Source organism: Bemisia tabaci, chromosome 2, assembly GCF_918797505.1.
Source record: "Bemisia tabaci chromosome 2, PGI_BMITA_v3".
Classification (NCBI taxonomy): domain Eukaryota; kingdom Metazoa; phylum Arthropoda; class Insecta; order Hemiptera; family Aleyrodidae; genus Bemisia; species Bemisia tabaci.
The window spans coordinates 20672220-20684689 of record NC_092794.1 but is presented as its reverse complement, the minus strand read 5'-3'; the positions used below and the strand labels follow the sequence as shown (position 1 = coordinate 20684689).

At 39.4% G+C, this 12470-nt stretch overlaps 4 protein-coding genes across 4 annotated transcripts; 3 read left to right on the top strand and 1 right to left on the bottom strand.

Annotated features, from left to right (window-relative positions):
• The first annotated feature begins 39 nt into the window (after window positions 1–39).
• Window positions 40–4013, top strand: LOC109043682 (histone-arginine methyltransferase METTL23). Its single transcript, XM_072296892.1, has 3 exons — window positions 40–219; window positions 1590–1801; window positions 3578–4013. Exons 1-3 carry the CDS (start codon window positions 118–120, stop codon window positions 3948–3950), a joined length of 687 nt encoding a protein of 228 aa, XP_072152993.1. The 5' UTR covers window positions 40–117; the 3' UTR covers window positions 3951–4013.
• A 1-nt stretch (window position 4014) lies between these two features.
• Window positions 4015–4284, top strand: LOC109043683 (SRA stem-loop-interacting RNA-binding protein, mitochondrial-like). The gene has a single exon (XM_019060975.2). The coding sequence runs from the start codon at window positions 4015–4017 to the stop codon at window positions 4282–4284; it is 270 nt and encodes an 89-aa protein (XP_018916520.1).
• Window positions 4285–4370: 86 nt separating this feature from the next.
• LOC109043681 (acyl-CoA-binding domain-containing protein 6) lies at window positions 4371–5129 on the top strand. The gene has a single exon (XM_019060973.2). It carries the CDS (start codon window positions 4371–4373, stop codon window positions 5097–5099), a length of 729 nt encoding a protein of 242 aa, XP_018916518.2. The 3' UTR covers window positions 5100–5129.
• Window positions 5130–6784: 1655 nt separating this feature from the next.
• On the bottom strand, window positions 6785–9994 carry Ssb-c31a (single stranded-binding protein c31A). Its single transcript, XM_019060950.2, has 3 exons — window positions 9670–9994; window positions 8371–8551; window positions 6785–7320 (listed from the first exon to the last, which is right to left on the bottom strand). Exons 1-3 carry the CDS (start codon window positions 9721–9723, stop codon window positions 7241–7243), a joined length of 315 nt encoding a protein of 104 aa, XP_018916495.1. The 5' UTR covers window positions 9724–9994; the 3' UTR covers window positions 6785–7240.
• Window positions 9995–12470: the final 2476 nt, after the last annotated feature.

Here is a 12470-nt window from a genome sequence, read left to right as displayed (position 1 = left end):
TCTTTCAGTACTTATGTTGTTTTTTTCACCGGAGCCATTTTTCTTTTTATAGGTTATCGCTGAAATTCATTGCTGAAACGTGCCAAGGATTGTGCATTTCCGTCCGTCGCTATTTCGATGTCGGATGTAGCTGCAGAGCAAATCAAGAAATTTTCGTTCAGAGGTGAGAGAGGTAGTGGAGGAAACAACGCCGAGTTTCTGGACGTATTTATTCCTGAGGTAAGATGTTTCTTGTAAAATTCTATCAGGCACCAGCCCCTGCCCCTGTGATAATATCATGCTGGAAAGATTCTGTTTATATACTACGGACAGTACGGATTTCAAAGCGCTAAATATTCTCTACAAATATTCCGTATGATTACAAGAGCACTCTACTTTCGGAGGGTTTGGAGAAAATTTTTGTTTCACGAAAAATCATGCCATGCCCATGCCCATGGACGAATCGAAGCTCGGTGCTGATTCACTGCTGGAGTCCAGTGCTCATGCAAATGCACTAAAATTATTCATCTAAGATAAGATTTTCGTAAAATTAGCATTACGACCATTCTAGCGCATTGCACTGCAGTCCCTTACCTAAAAAAGGGTCTATTTTTCTTCTGTAGGAATAGGTTTTAGGCAGTCTACTTAAATGATTTGAGCAGTCTCTCTTAAGAAATTGAGTACCGAAGATGAGAAATCTGCAACATTGCGAATTCAATATAAGTATGTTCTGTTGATTCGTCACGGTTTCTGGCATGGTTGAACTGCAGCCTGATTGTTAAAATTGTGTTTGTTGGGGCGATATGGATGACATAGGTTAAATGGCGGAGCGTGATTGGTCAGCTATGTCCTATCGCTGCTTTGTCGTGCCTATGTTGGGTCGAACTCACGACAAGTTACCGGCACCTCTTTAGTTTCCGACAGTATGTCGTCCATTCCACCCGACAAAGCAGCGATAAGACATAGCCGACAAATCACGCTTTGCCTTATAACCTATGTCATCTATGTCGGCTTGACAAACACAAAATTTCAACAATCAGGCTCCTGATGTGAGATATATCACAGAGAATAAGTTAAGTATAAATCTTGGCAAGTTTTGAATTATTACTTAGTCATGAAAAGGACGGTAGCCTCTCTGCATGAGCCTGAAGAATCATTCTAAACCATAAAATCGGCTAAATTCAGAGTAATGACCGCCAAATATAGTTTAGAAATATACCTAGCATATGATAACTATACTGAATACAAGTTTTCTTTCTAAATATTATTCTGCTTTCATTTCCCTGAATTTTGCCAATTGTTGGTCTAGAATGATTCTTAAGGCTCATGCGTAGGGCTGTCGTCCTTTTTTTGGCCAACTATTAAAAATCTGCTGAGACTTTTGACATAATTGAGGTGATATAGCTCATGCCAGTTTGACCATGTCAGAGACCGTGATGAATCACCGTACTTAAGTTTGCAAACTGTGCAATGTGTAAAGTTTAGCAGTTAAATTATTTCTCTTGAAGAAAAATTCAGTGAATTTATACAAAATGATTCTTCACTGAATGAGGCTCTTTATGTCATCGAATACATCTAAATACTAAGCTAGTACTTGCTTTCATTTTCAGCTGCTTCAAGCAAGTTATAGTTTCTACACGTGGCCCTCTGCTCCAATACTCGCTTGGTTTCTGTGGGAACATCGTCACGAGTTAGCCGGCAAGTACATCGTTGAACTCGGAGCTGGAACTGCTCTTCCAGGTATCCTAGCTGCAAAGTGCGGAGCTGTTGTTACACTGACAGAAAGTGCATGCTTACCCAAGAGCATCCAACATATTAAAAGGTTTGTCCATCCTCTCTTCTATGTCCTCTGAACCATCTGTTATCCACCTAGAGGCTTCAAGTCCTTACCCTTGGAAGCAGTTAAATTTATCTATCAGAGTTCATTATTGCTTGACCAGGGTGTCTAGTAGTTCGGAACCTCGGGACATCGTACTGATTTTTTAAGGGCAGTGCGGTGCAGAAGTGCTGAAAAAAAACGGAAATTCTGCAAGGAGGCTCATAACTTTTTCCTTCATACCATGCATGTTTTTAACCCATTCCCCCCATTTGACGAGTATACTCGTCAGCGCGCGCACAGGACGTATCTCAGTTGACGAGTTAATTCACAGCATCTATCGGTGGTGCTATGTGATTTTTTGGTAGTGTTTTTTCGCTTTTCCAATACTTAGATGGCATCTCAAGGGTTGCAACGCCAACAAATGGTGCGAATAAACTTGTCAGCTGAGACAATGTCCTAGGCGCCCACTGACGAGTATACTTGTCATATGAGGCGAGTGGGTCAATGAAGCCTGGAAAGGATACAATCCTCTGAGCATTGATTATCAGAATAGTACTTGCCTGCAAGATTGCAGTTGTGCTGTCAGTTAATCTTCAGGCCACCAATGAAGTTCTGTGTCTGTGTCATTTTTGTCCCCCATTTAAGTGAGAATTTCAAATTGTTGAAATTTCGTGAAGTAGAGGTACTGAAAAATACTGAATTTAATTGTTGAGGAGGTACTGAGTTTCTTGGGAATGCACTGAAGAAGCACTGTAGAAGTATTGTTTTTGGATAGCCTGTCGTAGTAGACACCCTGTTGACATTTTATGTGCTCTTAGTTCCATGAAGACTACTGGAGCTAACTCAAGAGCCTAGGAGAGTCAGCAATTAAGTTTACCGGGAAGAGTGGAGAAACATTTGTCTCTGACAGTTGTAGATGCTGGGAAGAGACTCTCAACTGTCTGCTCCTGGAAGAAAGATTTGCCATCATTAAGTACTATTACGCTTCCTGGATACATTTAAGCGGTGTGCTTGGATTCAGGCACTGTGAATTCAAGTACGAAAATGTTTATGAAAAATCCATGAAATTAAGGAAAGATGGGACGATTTTTAGAGCTCTATTCAATTCAGCTCAGTTCGCACATCATGATTTACTTTAGTTAAAATCAACAAATCTCCTCCAGCTTCTACAGACTTCAGCTTTCATTACTATTATTACAAGGAGGAACTCCAAGACATGGTATCATTTTCCATAGCATTACAACCTTAAATTCTCTAATTTACTACTGGATTTTGAGGGAATTCTCTACCCAAAGATAAAATGCATAATTCGATGGCCAAAGTGTGAAACCACATATCTCGGTTTGTGACATTGCAGACTTCCTATCATACTTTGTTTTTTCTTTGGAAAACTAGTTAATGTAATTTCTTGAAAACTTCCATGATTTCTCTTCTCCATCACTAGAATATTCAGTGTACATTTCAAGCTATGAAGCTGGCTTGTTTTTATTTAAAGAATAGTAAAACAGGAATAAAAATTTTGAAACATTGCCATGGAGATACGTCGTTTTACACTTCGGCAATCGGTATGTAAGCATTTCGATTAGAAATTTTATGAAACTCTACACTATCTTTCTAAGTAGAGGTCCTCGTAATAAAATGGAACTTACAAGAGCTAATGCACCCAGAACTGAAAGAAAGATAGCTTTGGTCATGCCTCATTTCGAGTACTTATTCCTTATTAGAAGTAAGTAGTACATGATCTAGAATGAACTGAAGTGGAATGCTCATCTGTTCCAGGTGTTGTGAAATCAACAACCTTCAGCAGAATCAAGTTCGTGTTCTTGGTCTTACGTGGGGACTCTTCTTGTCTAATTTAATTGATCTTGGACCAGTAGACCTCATCATAGGATCGGACTGTTTCTATGACCCAACTGTATTCGAGGACATAATTGTCACAGTTGCGTTCATCCTTCAAAACAATCCCCACGCAAGATTTCTGTCAGTTTACCAAGAACGCTCCTCTGATTGGACCATAGAGCATCTCCTCCACAAGTGGAACCTCAGCTGCGAACACATCCCAATCGATAATCTTGGGGCTAGCGTTGGCCTGGACATTAGTAATTTGATGCAAGATCATACAATCCATCTGCTGGAAATCAGGTGTAACTGAAATCCCACATTGCTGTGACATTGAGAAGTTGCAAAGAAAATAAAGAGTGAAATTTTTACTGAACATGAGCAGTAAAAGATTGTCACTTTACATCGCTAACCTTCCCTGGACGGTCGGCAACCAAGAGCTCAAGAAGTACTTTTCTCAATTTGGCAAAGTAAAGTGGCAGAACGTGATATTCTCCAAGCAGGACGGGTTTTCAAGAGGGTTTGGATTTGTGTCTTATGAATCACAAGAAGCTCTTGACAATGTATTTCGAAAATCTAGACATGTGTTGGAAGGCAACCTTTTGAAAGTTCAAACACGGGAAGTTGACATCCCCGAAAGAGATTGATCATAAAACACTCAAGTAGTTTAGGCTTACCTCCCACAGAAATAATTTTTATACAATTTTTTTTCCTAGAATTTTAATTCTAAAAAATGGCCTCATGTAGTGATGTTGAGGAACTCTTTGCCAAAGCAACAGAGTACGTGAAACGTATTGCTCCAACTCTTGGCTCTCAGGATCTTTTAGAATTTTATGGCTACTACAAGCAAGCAACTGTTGGTCCATGTAAGGAAGCAAAACCAAGTTTTTTCAGTTTTGAAAGTAAACAGAAGTGGAGTGCTTGGAGTAGATTAGAACAGTTATCTAGCACTAGTGCAAAGCAAGCTTATTGTGAGAAATTAGCCCTGATTGACCCGGCTTGGGAGGAAGAATATGAAACCGGGGAAGCTCCCAAACTTAGTTGGGTTGCAACGAGCTGCCTTCCTAATTTAGACGAAGATTTAGCTGAAAATGAGAAAAGTATCTTTGATTGGGTAAAAGAGGGCAACATTGAGAAAGTCAAAGCTAATGGTTCTGCCCATATCAACGAGTTAGATGAATCAGGGCTTGCAATGCTCCACTGGGCAGCGGATCGAGGTAATTTGCCTATTGTCGAGTTACTTGTATCTTTGTTGGGTGCTGATATCAATTTGAAGGATTGTGATGGCCAGACGCCACTGCACTATGCTGTTTCTTGTGACCATCTAGATATTGTTAAGTTTTTGCTGGCCAATGGTGCCAAACCTAATTTGCGAGATGATACCAACATGACGCCAGCTGATTTGTCCGATAATGAAAAGATTAAAGAGTTGTTGAGCAGTATAACTTGTTCTATGAATTAGGTGTTAATAAATGGAAGTGTTCCAAAGCTACTGGGTATCCATTATTTATACTTATCCCAATTCCTTTTTGCAGAAATGCCTAACAATCCATGAATACTCATTATTCCTAATTCATGGTTCTGTCATGAAGTCTCTTAATCTCAATTTATGGATTCATTATTATCACTCCCCGGTGCCAAAGACATTGATTTAAGCAATTAAGTACAAATCAAACAATGTAGCATCACTTATACGCTTAGATCGGAAACTTAGCACTTGAGCTACTAAATGAGAAAGGCTCCAATTTAAAATGTTCAGACTGATTAGACCTTAATTTTTTCTTCAAATCTTTGTGGTGTGCCAGCAATTTATTTGATCATTTCTTGATGAAATCCAAATCAATTTGAGTCAGTGGCTGGGCTATGAAAGACAGCATACCTCTCATTTGTAGTCAGTTCAATGTTCGGTAATTTATTTGATCATTTCTTGATGAAATCCGAATCAATTGGAGCCAGTGGCTGGGCCATGAAAGACTGCATATCTCTAATTTGTTGGCAGTTCAATGTTGGGTATTCAGTCTTTCATGGCCTGGCTGGAGGACCTTAATCTAGGCTGGGCGTCCATAGAATTTCAGCGTTTGCTGATTACTCCAATACATTTTTAATCAAAACAAGGGACTGAATACAGTGAAGGAACTAGTAAAAAAAAATACAACCCAAGTCAGTCCATTTTTTCAAAAGAAATTGATGTCAGTTGAGAGGCAGTCGCCACTAAAAGTGGGTACAATTAGGATATTAAGATTTCACCTTTTAAAAAAATTTCGGGCAAGGCCCTTCCGACCTTCATTTTTGGGTTGTCACTCCTACTGAATACCCATTAGATATGGTGCCATGCTGCTGATCAAGACTAACATGGAAATAATAAGATCGGAAGTCTGGAGCCTTTTTTAAGCAACTTTATGCCTTCGAGCAAGGTAGATTTATACAGGTATGGACAAGTTGAAAATTTCCCATGAGCCTCAGTACGTGTCACATGACTACGTGACGTAGCTTAAGGGGCCCGTTTTTTAATTAAATTACGATCAAATTAACATTCAAACGTTTGTGCGTTTAAACGTTAAAATTAATATCGCATTATCAAGATTGTGCAAAAAATCCTACAAAATTTTGACAAACGATAAACCGAACATAATAATTCAAAATAATCAAAGGGGTCTCTGGAGAGCCAATCAGAGGCCAGTTGTTTAGTTCTGTCCATACCTGTGTAAATCTACCTTGCCTTTGAGTTGGAAAAAAAGGTGCCGTCCCCTAAAATTTTGAAATAATTTAAGAAAAGCAGATCAATAAGTGCCAAAATGCAGGGAATGTAAAAAAAAGGCGGGCCTGGCTTCAAGTGTCTGCTGAAAAAGGATCCAAATCCGTCAGTTCTTCCAAAGGGTTAACACAAGGGATTGTTGAAAGTTATCAAGAGATGAATAATCTTCATTAAGGATGCTCTAAAAATTTGTTTTGGTTGATTTTGAACTTCATTCAAGTTAAATGGGAAAGGATATGGGGTTTCACGGCTCTCCTAAAGGTATGTTGTGTCACACTTCAGACATATTCCTTTTCTTATTAGGATTTTGGTATAGAATTTCAGTTCTAAGTACTTGCATGAGACTCTTCCAAGAATTATTAGTAAAAATTGGAAAAAAATTTAAGCACATGTTACATACCAGCCCAGAAAATTTATTGAATGATTTTGACTGCTTACAAATAGAAAAATTGAACATTCAGTGGGTTTAAAATACAAAAAACTGTCTTTCGACAAAACCATCAGATGAGAAAGGCCGGGCTAAGTCATGCTGACTTGCAAGATATAAATTACACACAGAGAAAGAATTATAGGAGCTGATTTTACTTAAATAATTTAACTTTTTTCCCACAGTAAAAATTTAGTGTCTACGTTTTACAGAAAAAATTGATAAAAAATTGACAAATTGGTAATGGATAACTGAGCCATGAATAGTCTGATGATTGGAGCTAAGTCTAACTTAGTATAAGTTTAAAAAAGACTTTAAACCTAAATGTTTAAAATAGTACAATGCAATTACAATACATCGGAACAACTTACAAATGAGAAGGTAATTAAAAGTTCAATAAACAAAAAGAAGAAAACAAGTTTTAATACTCGTCAATAGCAGCATTGACTTCATCCACAACGCCCACTAACTTTTTCCATTGAGCAGCTGATAAAGATATACCTGAAATGAAAAATTAAAGAAAAGCGATTACCACCTGATAATTGATCTAAAATTATGCTGCAGAGTGAATTTAAACATGGATGATACTTGCAATTAGGCAGAGTTCTCATTACAAAAGTAAGGACATTTATCAGATTAAAGAAACTGTATAAATTTTCGGATCTTGCTGAAATCTTGAGACCAGTTATGGACACTGATGTGCCGTTTGGACTAGTCTTTCTCAAAGAAAAGTTGGAATCGGTTATAAGGGGTCTTCAACTTCAACTCCCCTTCACCTCAGTTATGGGGGAGGGGGAGGGGGGCACCAAAAATTAGAATGCTTACTGTGTGGTCTATTGTTGAGGATAGCATAAAAAATTGAAATGTTTGGCAATGAGTATCGATTTGAATGTGATGGTTGGTTGGAGTTCAAAATTTCCGAAGGCTGTTAAGGGGGAGGACCACACATTCAAAGTGAAGCTTCAAAGTTATGTCTGTTTATCCAAGCGTTGCTATCAATTACCTTCAAAGGAGAGCAGCCTGCTATATTTTGACGCAGCTATAAGCAACACTTGACTAAACAGCCACCACTTTGAACGTGTATCCAGCCCTCAAAGCATTGTAAAATGTTAAAAGATTAAAAAATTGCTGTCATGCCGCAGAGAAGCAGCAAGCTCCTGAGTTGCAAATTGAAAAACATTCAGACAATTATGATGCATCATGTGAAATTTCAATGGGCTTTGATTTTCCAGATACATTTCATAATTGACGTATATGTAGCTAGAACTTTTGTTTAAACCTACAACACAGACCAAAAAAAAAAATACCCTGAAGTTTTGATTGCTAAACTTCATTAGATTTGGATTACTGAGTCCAAAAATGAATTCTATTTTTCTTATGGGCCCCTTTTTTTGCTTGCAACCCTATTCAGATATATAAGTAGGCCTCTTTTTTTTCTATGATGATGAACTGACGATCGGACAAAGTTCCTTTCATTGCATAGCCATACATCACTACAAACAGGTGGACAACATAACTTCACCCTGCATAAATAGAAAAAAATTGAGTTACCTTTTCTGCCTGGTAGAAGATCACCATCCTTCTCATAGAATTCTCGGATGTCAACCATAACTTTGCCTTTGAACTCTCTGACTTTCACAAATTTCATCTTTTCTAGTAGCCATGAATGTTCTTCTTCTTTATTTTTTTGAGGCTTCTTTTCAGAGGTCTTGGATTTTTTCGCAGGTTGTCTCTAAAATTTGAGAACAATTATTAGTTACCTTGGGTAATATTAGGTTAGAATCATTACGAATTTCAGGATATGACAAAGGATAACAAATTGAGAGAGAGAAAAAAATCGAACATCTATTTAAAGGTTTGAATTTTAATGAGATAATGCATTGATTTTCCACAGAAGTGACACAATCTCATAGATTCGGGTGAGAACTGGACTTGGAGAGTCAATGGGCTTGTGCACTATCATGAGTTACAAATTCCTTGATTTTCTCAAAATTATAGCTCACCGTGAAGACTTATGAAAAAATAAAGCATGGCCACAGACAGCAACTAATTGGGGGACTTTTTTCCGCCCAAAGAGCCTTGCGATTTGATTTCCATGATTGCCTTGCCCTTCTTGGAATTACAGACCAAATTTTAAAGATAAGTTCAATGAAAATTTAGGCCAAGGAATGAAGCAAGAGGTTTCTTCTGTTGCTTGACACTACAACTGAGAAAGCTCTCCAAAGCAGTAGTGTTAAGTAAAATGACCTCAAATCAACCAATCATCCCAAATTTCTTTCAGCAGCTTCATTCTGGAAGATCCTGATACTTCCAGATCACTTCTATTCCCTGATTTTCTCTATGTTGTCAACTTAGGCACCTGGATGCCATCCCTTCAAGTTAATGGACTGTCAGGTCCCTCTACTTACTTATGATCCAGAAAGATACCCAAGACTGAGAATGCCCACTGCATCTGAAACCTAGTGCTTTCTCTGAATCAGAAACTTTGGTCTCTCTGGTTTCAATTTCCGAAAGCTGCATCCCTGGAGCCTGTTTCAGATACCTTATCTTTTTCACAATATGTGCTACTGCTGAATAAGGGTCCTGATGAAGGAAGCAAAGAGGGAAAAGTTATCTGTACGCTGACGGCTCTAGAATGTGATGACTTCTAATGACTCGAGCTTCTATTTCCTCCCACCAATGTTGATATGAATTAACACGCCAGCTGCCAGCTATGAATGAAGACCCCTGCGCAGCAATGGTTTATCAGTTTCTCACGATTCAAATTCAGTTACTGAGATGTGCAAAAATGTTTTATCATTTAAGTAAATGATGAAAAGTTCGAAGTGATAATAGCAGAATATATCTTACATCTTCAGGACCGGAATCCGAGTCAGATGTATCACTCTTCTTGTTCTTCGGCATGGCAATTCCTCAGGACAGAGCAGTGCAAGATTTGGAAATTGGAGGTGATGAATGGTAAGAAAACGAGTTCGTGAACCCCAAATTCAATTCGGTGTTCACGTGTTGATCCAGGCCTTTTCAATTTCAAGGCTTAGGCTTCGTTGGACTTGGTAGGATTTGTTTCTGGATGGAAGTGACGGAGCTGAAACTGAACCTGAAACTGAAAGCGCAGCGATCGGTACGGGTACGGTAGCGGTAACGATTAACGAAATCACGAACGCGGACTCGTAAATGCAGTGTTCCCAGGTGCTCCTATCTTAAAATGTCCGTACGCTCTCCGGATGGACTCGGGGAGGCTCGTGTATATCCGTGCCGCTCCGTGCTCCGTCCGTGTTCCGTGAATTCCGTTTCCGTTTCCGGTTCCGGCTCCGGCTGTTTGTTGTTTTGTTATTATTGATGATGTTGATGTTCTCTTGATCTCTTGTGACATTCAAGTACCTATGTCCTCTAGAAAGCATTGACAGGAAAAAATAAATCGGAACAATTATAGGTGCCTACATCAAAAAGCAATAATTCAAAAGAAAGGAGCTGACTTTTCATGAAATTCATAATTCCTAACCCGCCATTGAACTGATTGAATAACACATAAATCAATGCAGAAAGTACTAAATCAGGTCCTGTATGATACCTGGGTTTTATTCGTGGCTTCTGTAGTGCATTGGGTACCAATACACAGTTGCAATGACAGCCAATAATAATATCTAGTTTTTTTTCGCTTTTCTGCTCTAAGTGCTGGGCAAATCCTTGTAATTTGCCATAGCATAGAGCTGGCTCCCAGTGCTCACTCAGCTTCGAGGAACCTTTTTCGAGGAAGAGCACGTTGGGCGGGCACCTCTGATTTCTTATGCAAATCATGCACCTTTTTCACCTGCGAGCTGCGTTAGGAATTCGAGTAAAGCCACCCAACGGACTATTCAAAATCAGCAGCTGAGTGACACGGCCAAAGGTTTGGGATTCGACAGGATCTCAAGTCGTAAAACATCTGACTCTGAACAAGGCACGCACAATCAGTTACTCACGGAAGACAAAGGTCCGCGAGAGCGCTTACCATCGCGCCTCGCGAGGACAGAGGATTTATTTTAACGAATGCAGTCCAATCGAGCTTTGTCTTCGCTTCCTGTGCAAGCCTCCGGATTGTTAGACTTTTGAGTTCCATTGTAGCAAGTGTTTACGAGCGCCGTTGCAATGGAATTCCAAACTTAACAATCAGGTGTCTTGGCCACCTGGCCAGAGTCAGATTCCCAGGGTTTAGGCACCCCGCCGTGCCAAAATTTCGGGGAAAATGTGGGTGTAAACCGACGCCACTGACGTCAGATGCAGGGCTAAGGACCCGATTGGCAGTTCCCGAGGGACGGGCTAAAGCTCAAGCCAATCGGGAGGAGGAGGTCTGGAGCTGGAGGAGGTTTTCAAAAATTGTAAGAGGTTGGGGTCCAAGGAGCCCAAAAACCCCCAAGTTAGTCAAGATAGAGAAGACTCGGGCGATGGTCGCGGGGTGCGACCAAGAGATTGCGATATTTCTTTTTTTTGTGACGCGCTCATAGATTACCGCGTACAATTTTCCTTAGTGTGTTATCTGATTTTGCAGATTGATATTATTGTGTTTCATTCGTGGAGTATCAAGATTATTTCCCTTTGTGTGTCTTCTGTTTTTTTTTGTGCTCATTATATCTATTTGTTCGTCTCGTATTTCGACTTGTTGATTTATTTTCTTATGTGCTATATATATTTACCCCATCTCACTATACTTCCTTATATCAATAACATTGGCGAAATTGAGAAAAAAAAGTAAGAAAAAATGTCTGAGTGATCAAACACAAAAGCACAACAATACAGAAAACAAGGACGGACCTTAAATGAAAAGGCTGAATTTTGATAAGAATACAATATAATTAATGCGAAAAGTATCTAATTTGTTCCCGAACGATACCCGGCTTTCATACTAAACATTGTATCAATAACTTACGCAAAAGTAATAAATATTGCAAAGAAAAGCGGATTAACAGATGCACGGACTGGGCCGGGCGGGCGCACGGACATAAATGAAATGACTGAGTTTTGATAAGAATACAATATAATTAATGCAAAAAGTATCTAATTTGTTCCCGAACGATACCCGGCTTTCATACTAAACATAATTGTATCAATAACTTACGCAAAAGTAATAAATATTGCAAAGAAAAGCGGATTAACAGATGCACGGACTGGGCCGGGCGGGCGCACGGACATAAATGAAATGACTGAATTTTGATAAGAATACAATATAATTAATGCAAAAAGTATCTAATTTGTTCCCAAACGATACCCGGCTTTCATACTAAACATCATTGTATCAATAACTTACGCAAAAGTAATAAATATTGCAAAGAAAAGCGGATAAACAGACGCACGGACAGGGCCGGGCGAGCGTACGGACAAAATAAGATAGGGAAAAATTTTCCCATAAGGTTTTTGTCCGTACGCTGTCCGCGCGGGTATAGGGAATGTCCGCGCGGCGCGGAAATATCCGCACGCCTGGGAACACTGCGTAAATGATAACGTGAAACGTGAATCAAAAAAACCTGAGCAAAAAACCGTAACCGGAAAACGTAAACCGGCTGTTGGCGCGCGGTCTAAATGCGCCAATGGCAAAGCTGTACTGAGCGACGTCACATATTGTGAGTATGACGCTAAAGATGGCCACGAAAATTACGCAATCTCATTCATGCTCC

Bases quoted from the DNA above. Each gene is read 5' to 3' on its own strand.
- LOC109043682 (XM_072296892.1), top strand. From the start codon at position 118: ATGTCGGATGTAGCTGCAGAGCAAATCAAGAAATTTTCGTTCAGAGGT. The intron at 220-1,589 runs GTAAGATGTTTC...TTTCATTTTCAG, and splicing joins TGGACGTATTTATTCCTGAG to CTGCTTCAAGCAAGTTATAG. The intron at 1,802-3,577 runs GTTTGTCCATCC...CATCTGTTCCAG, and splicing joins AGCATCCAACATATTAAAAG to GTGTTGTGAAATCAACAACC.
- LOC109043683 (XM_019060975.2), top strand. From the start codon at position 4,015: ATGAGCAGTAAAAGATTGTCACTTTACATCGCTAACCTTCCCTGGACG.
- LOC109043681 (XM_019060973.2), top strand. From the start codon at position 4,371: ATGGCCTCATGTAGTGATGTTGAGGAACTCTTTGCCAAAGCAACAGAG.
- Ssb-c31a (XM_019060950.2), bottom strand. From the start codon at position 9,723: ATGCCGAAGAACAAGAAGAGTGATACATCTGACTCGGATTCCGGTCCT. The intron at 8,552-9,669 runs GTAAGATATATT...CTCAAATTTTAG, and splicing joins CGGATTCCGGTCCTGAAGAT to AGACAACCTGCGAAAAAATC. The intron at 7,321-8,370 runs GTAACTCAATTT...TTTTCATTTCAG, and splicing joins TCTTCTACCAGGCAGAAAAG to GTATATCTTTATCAGCTGCT.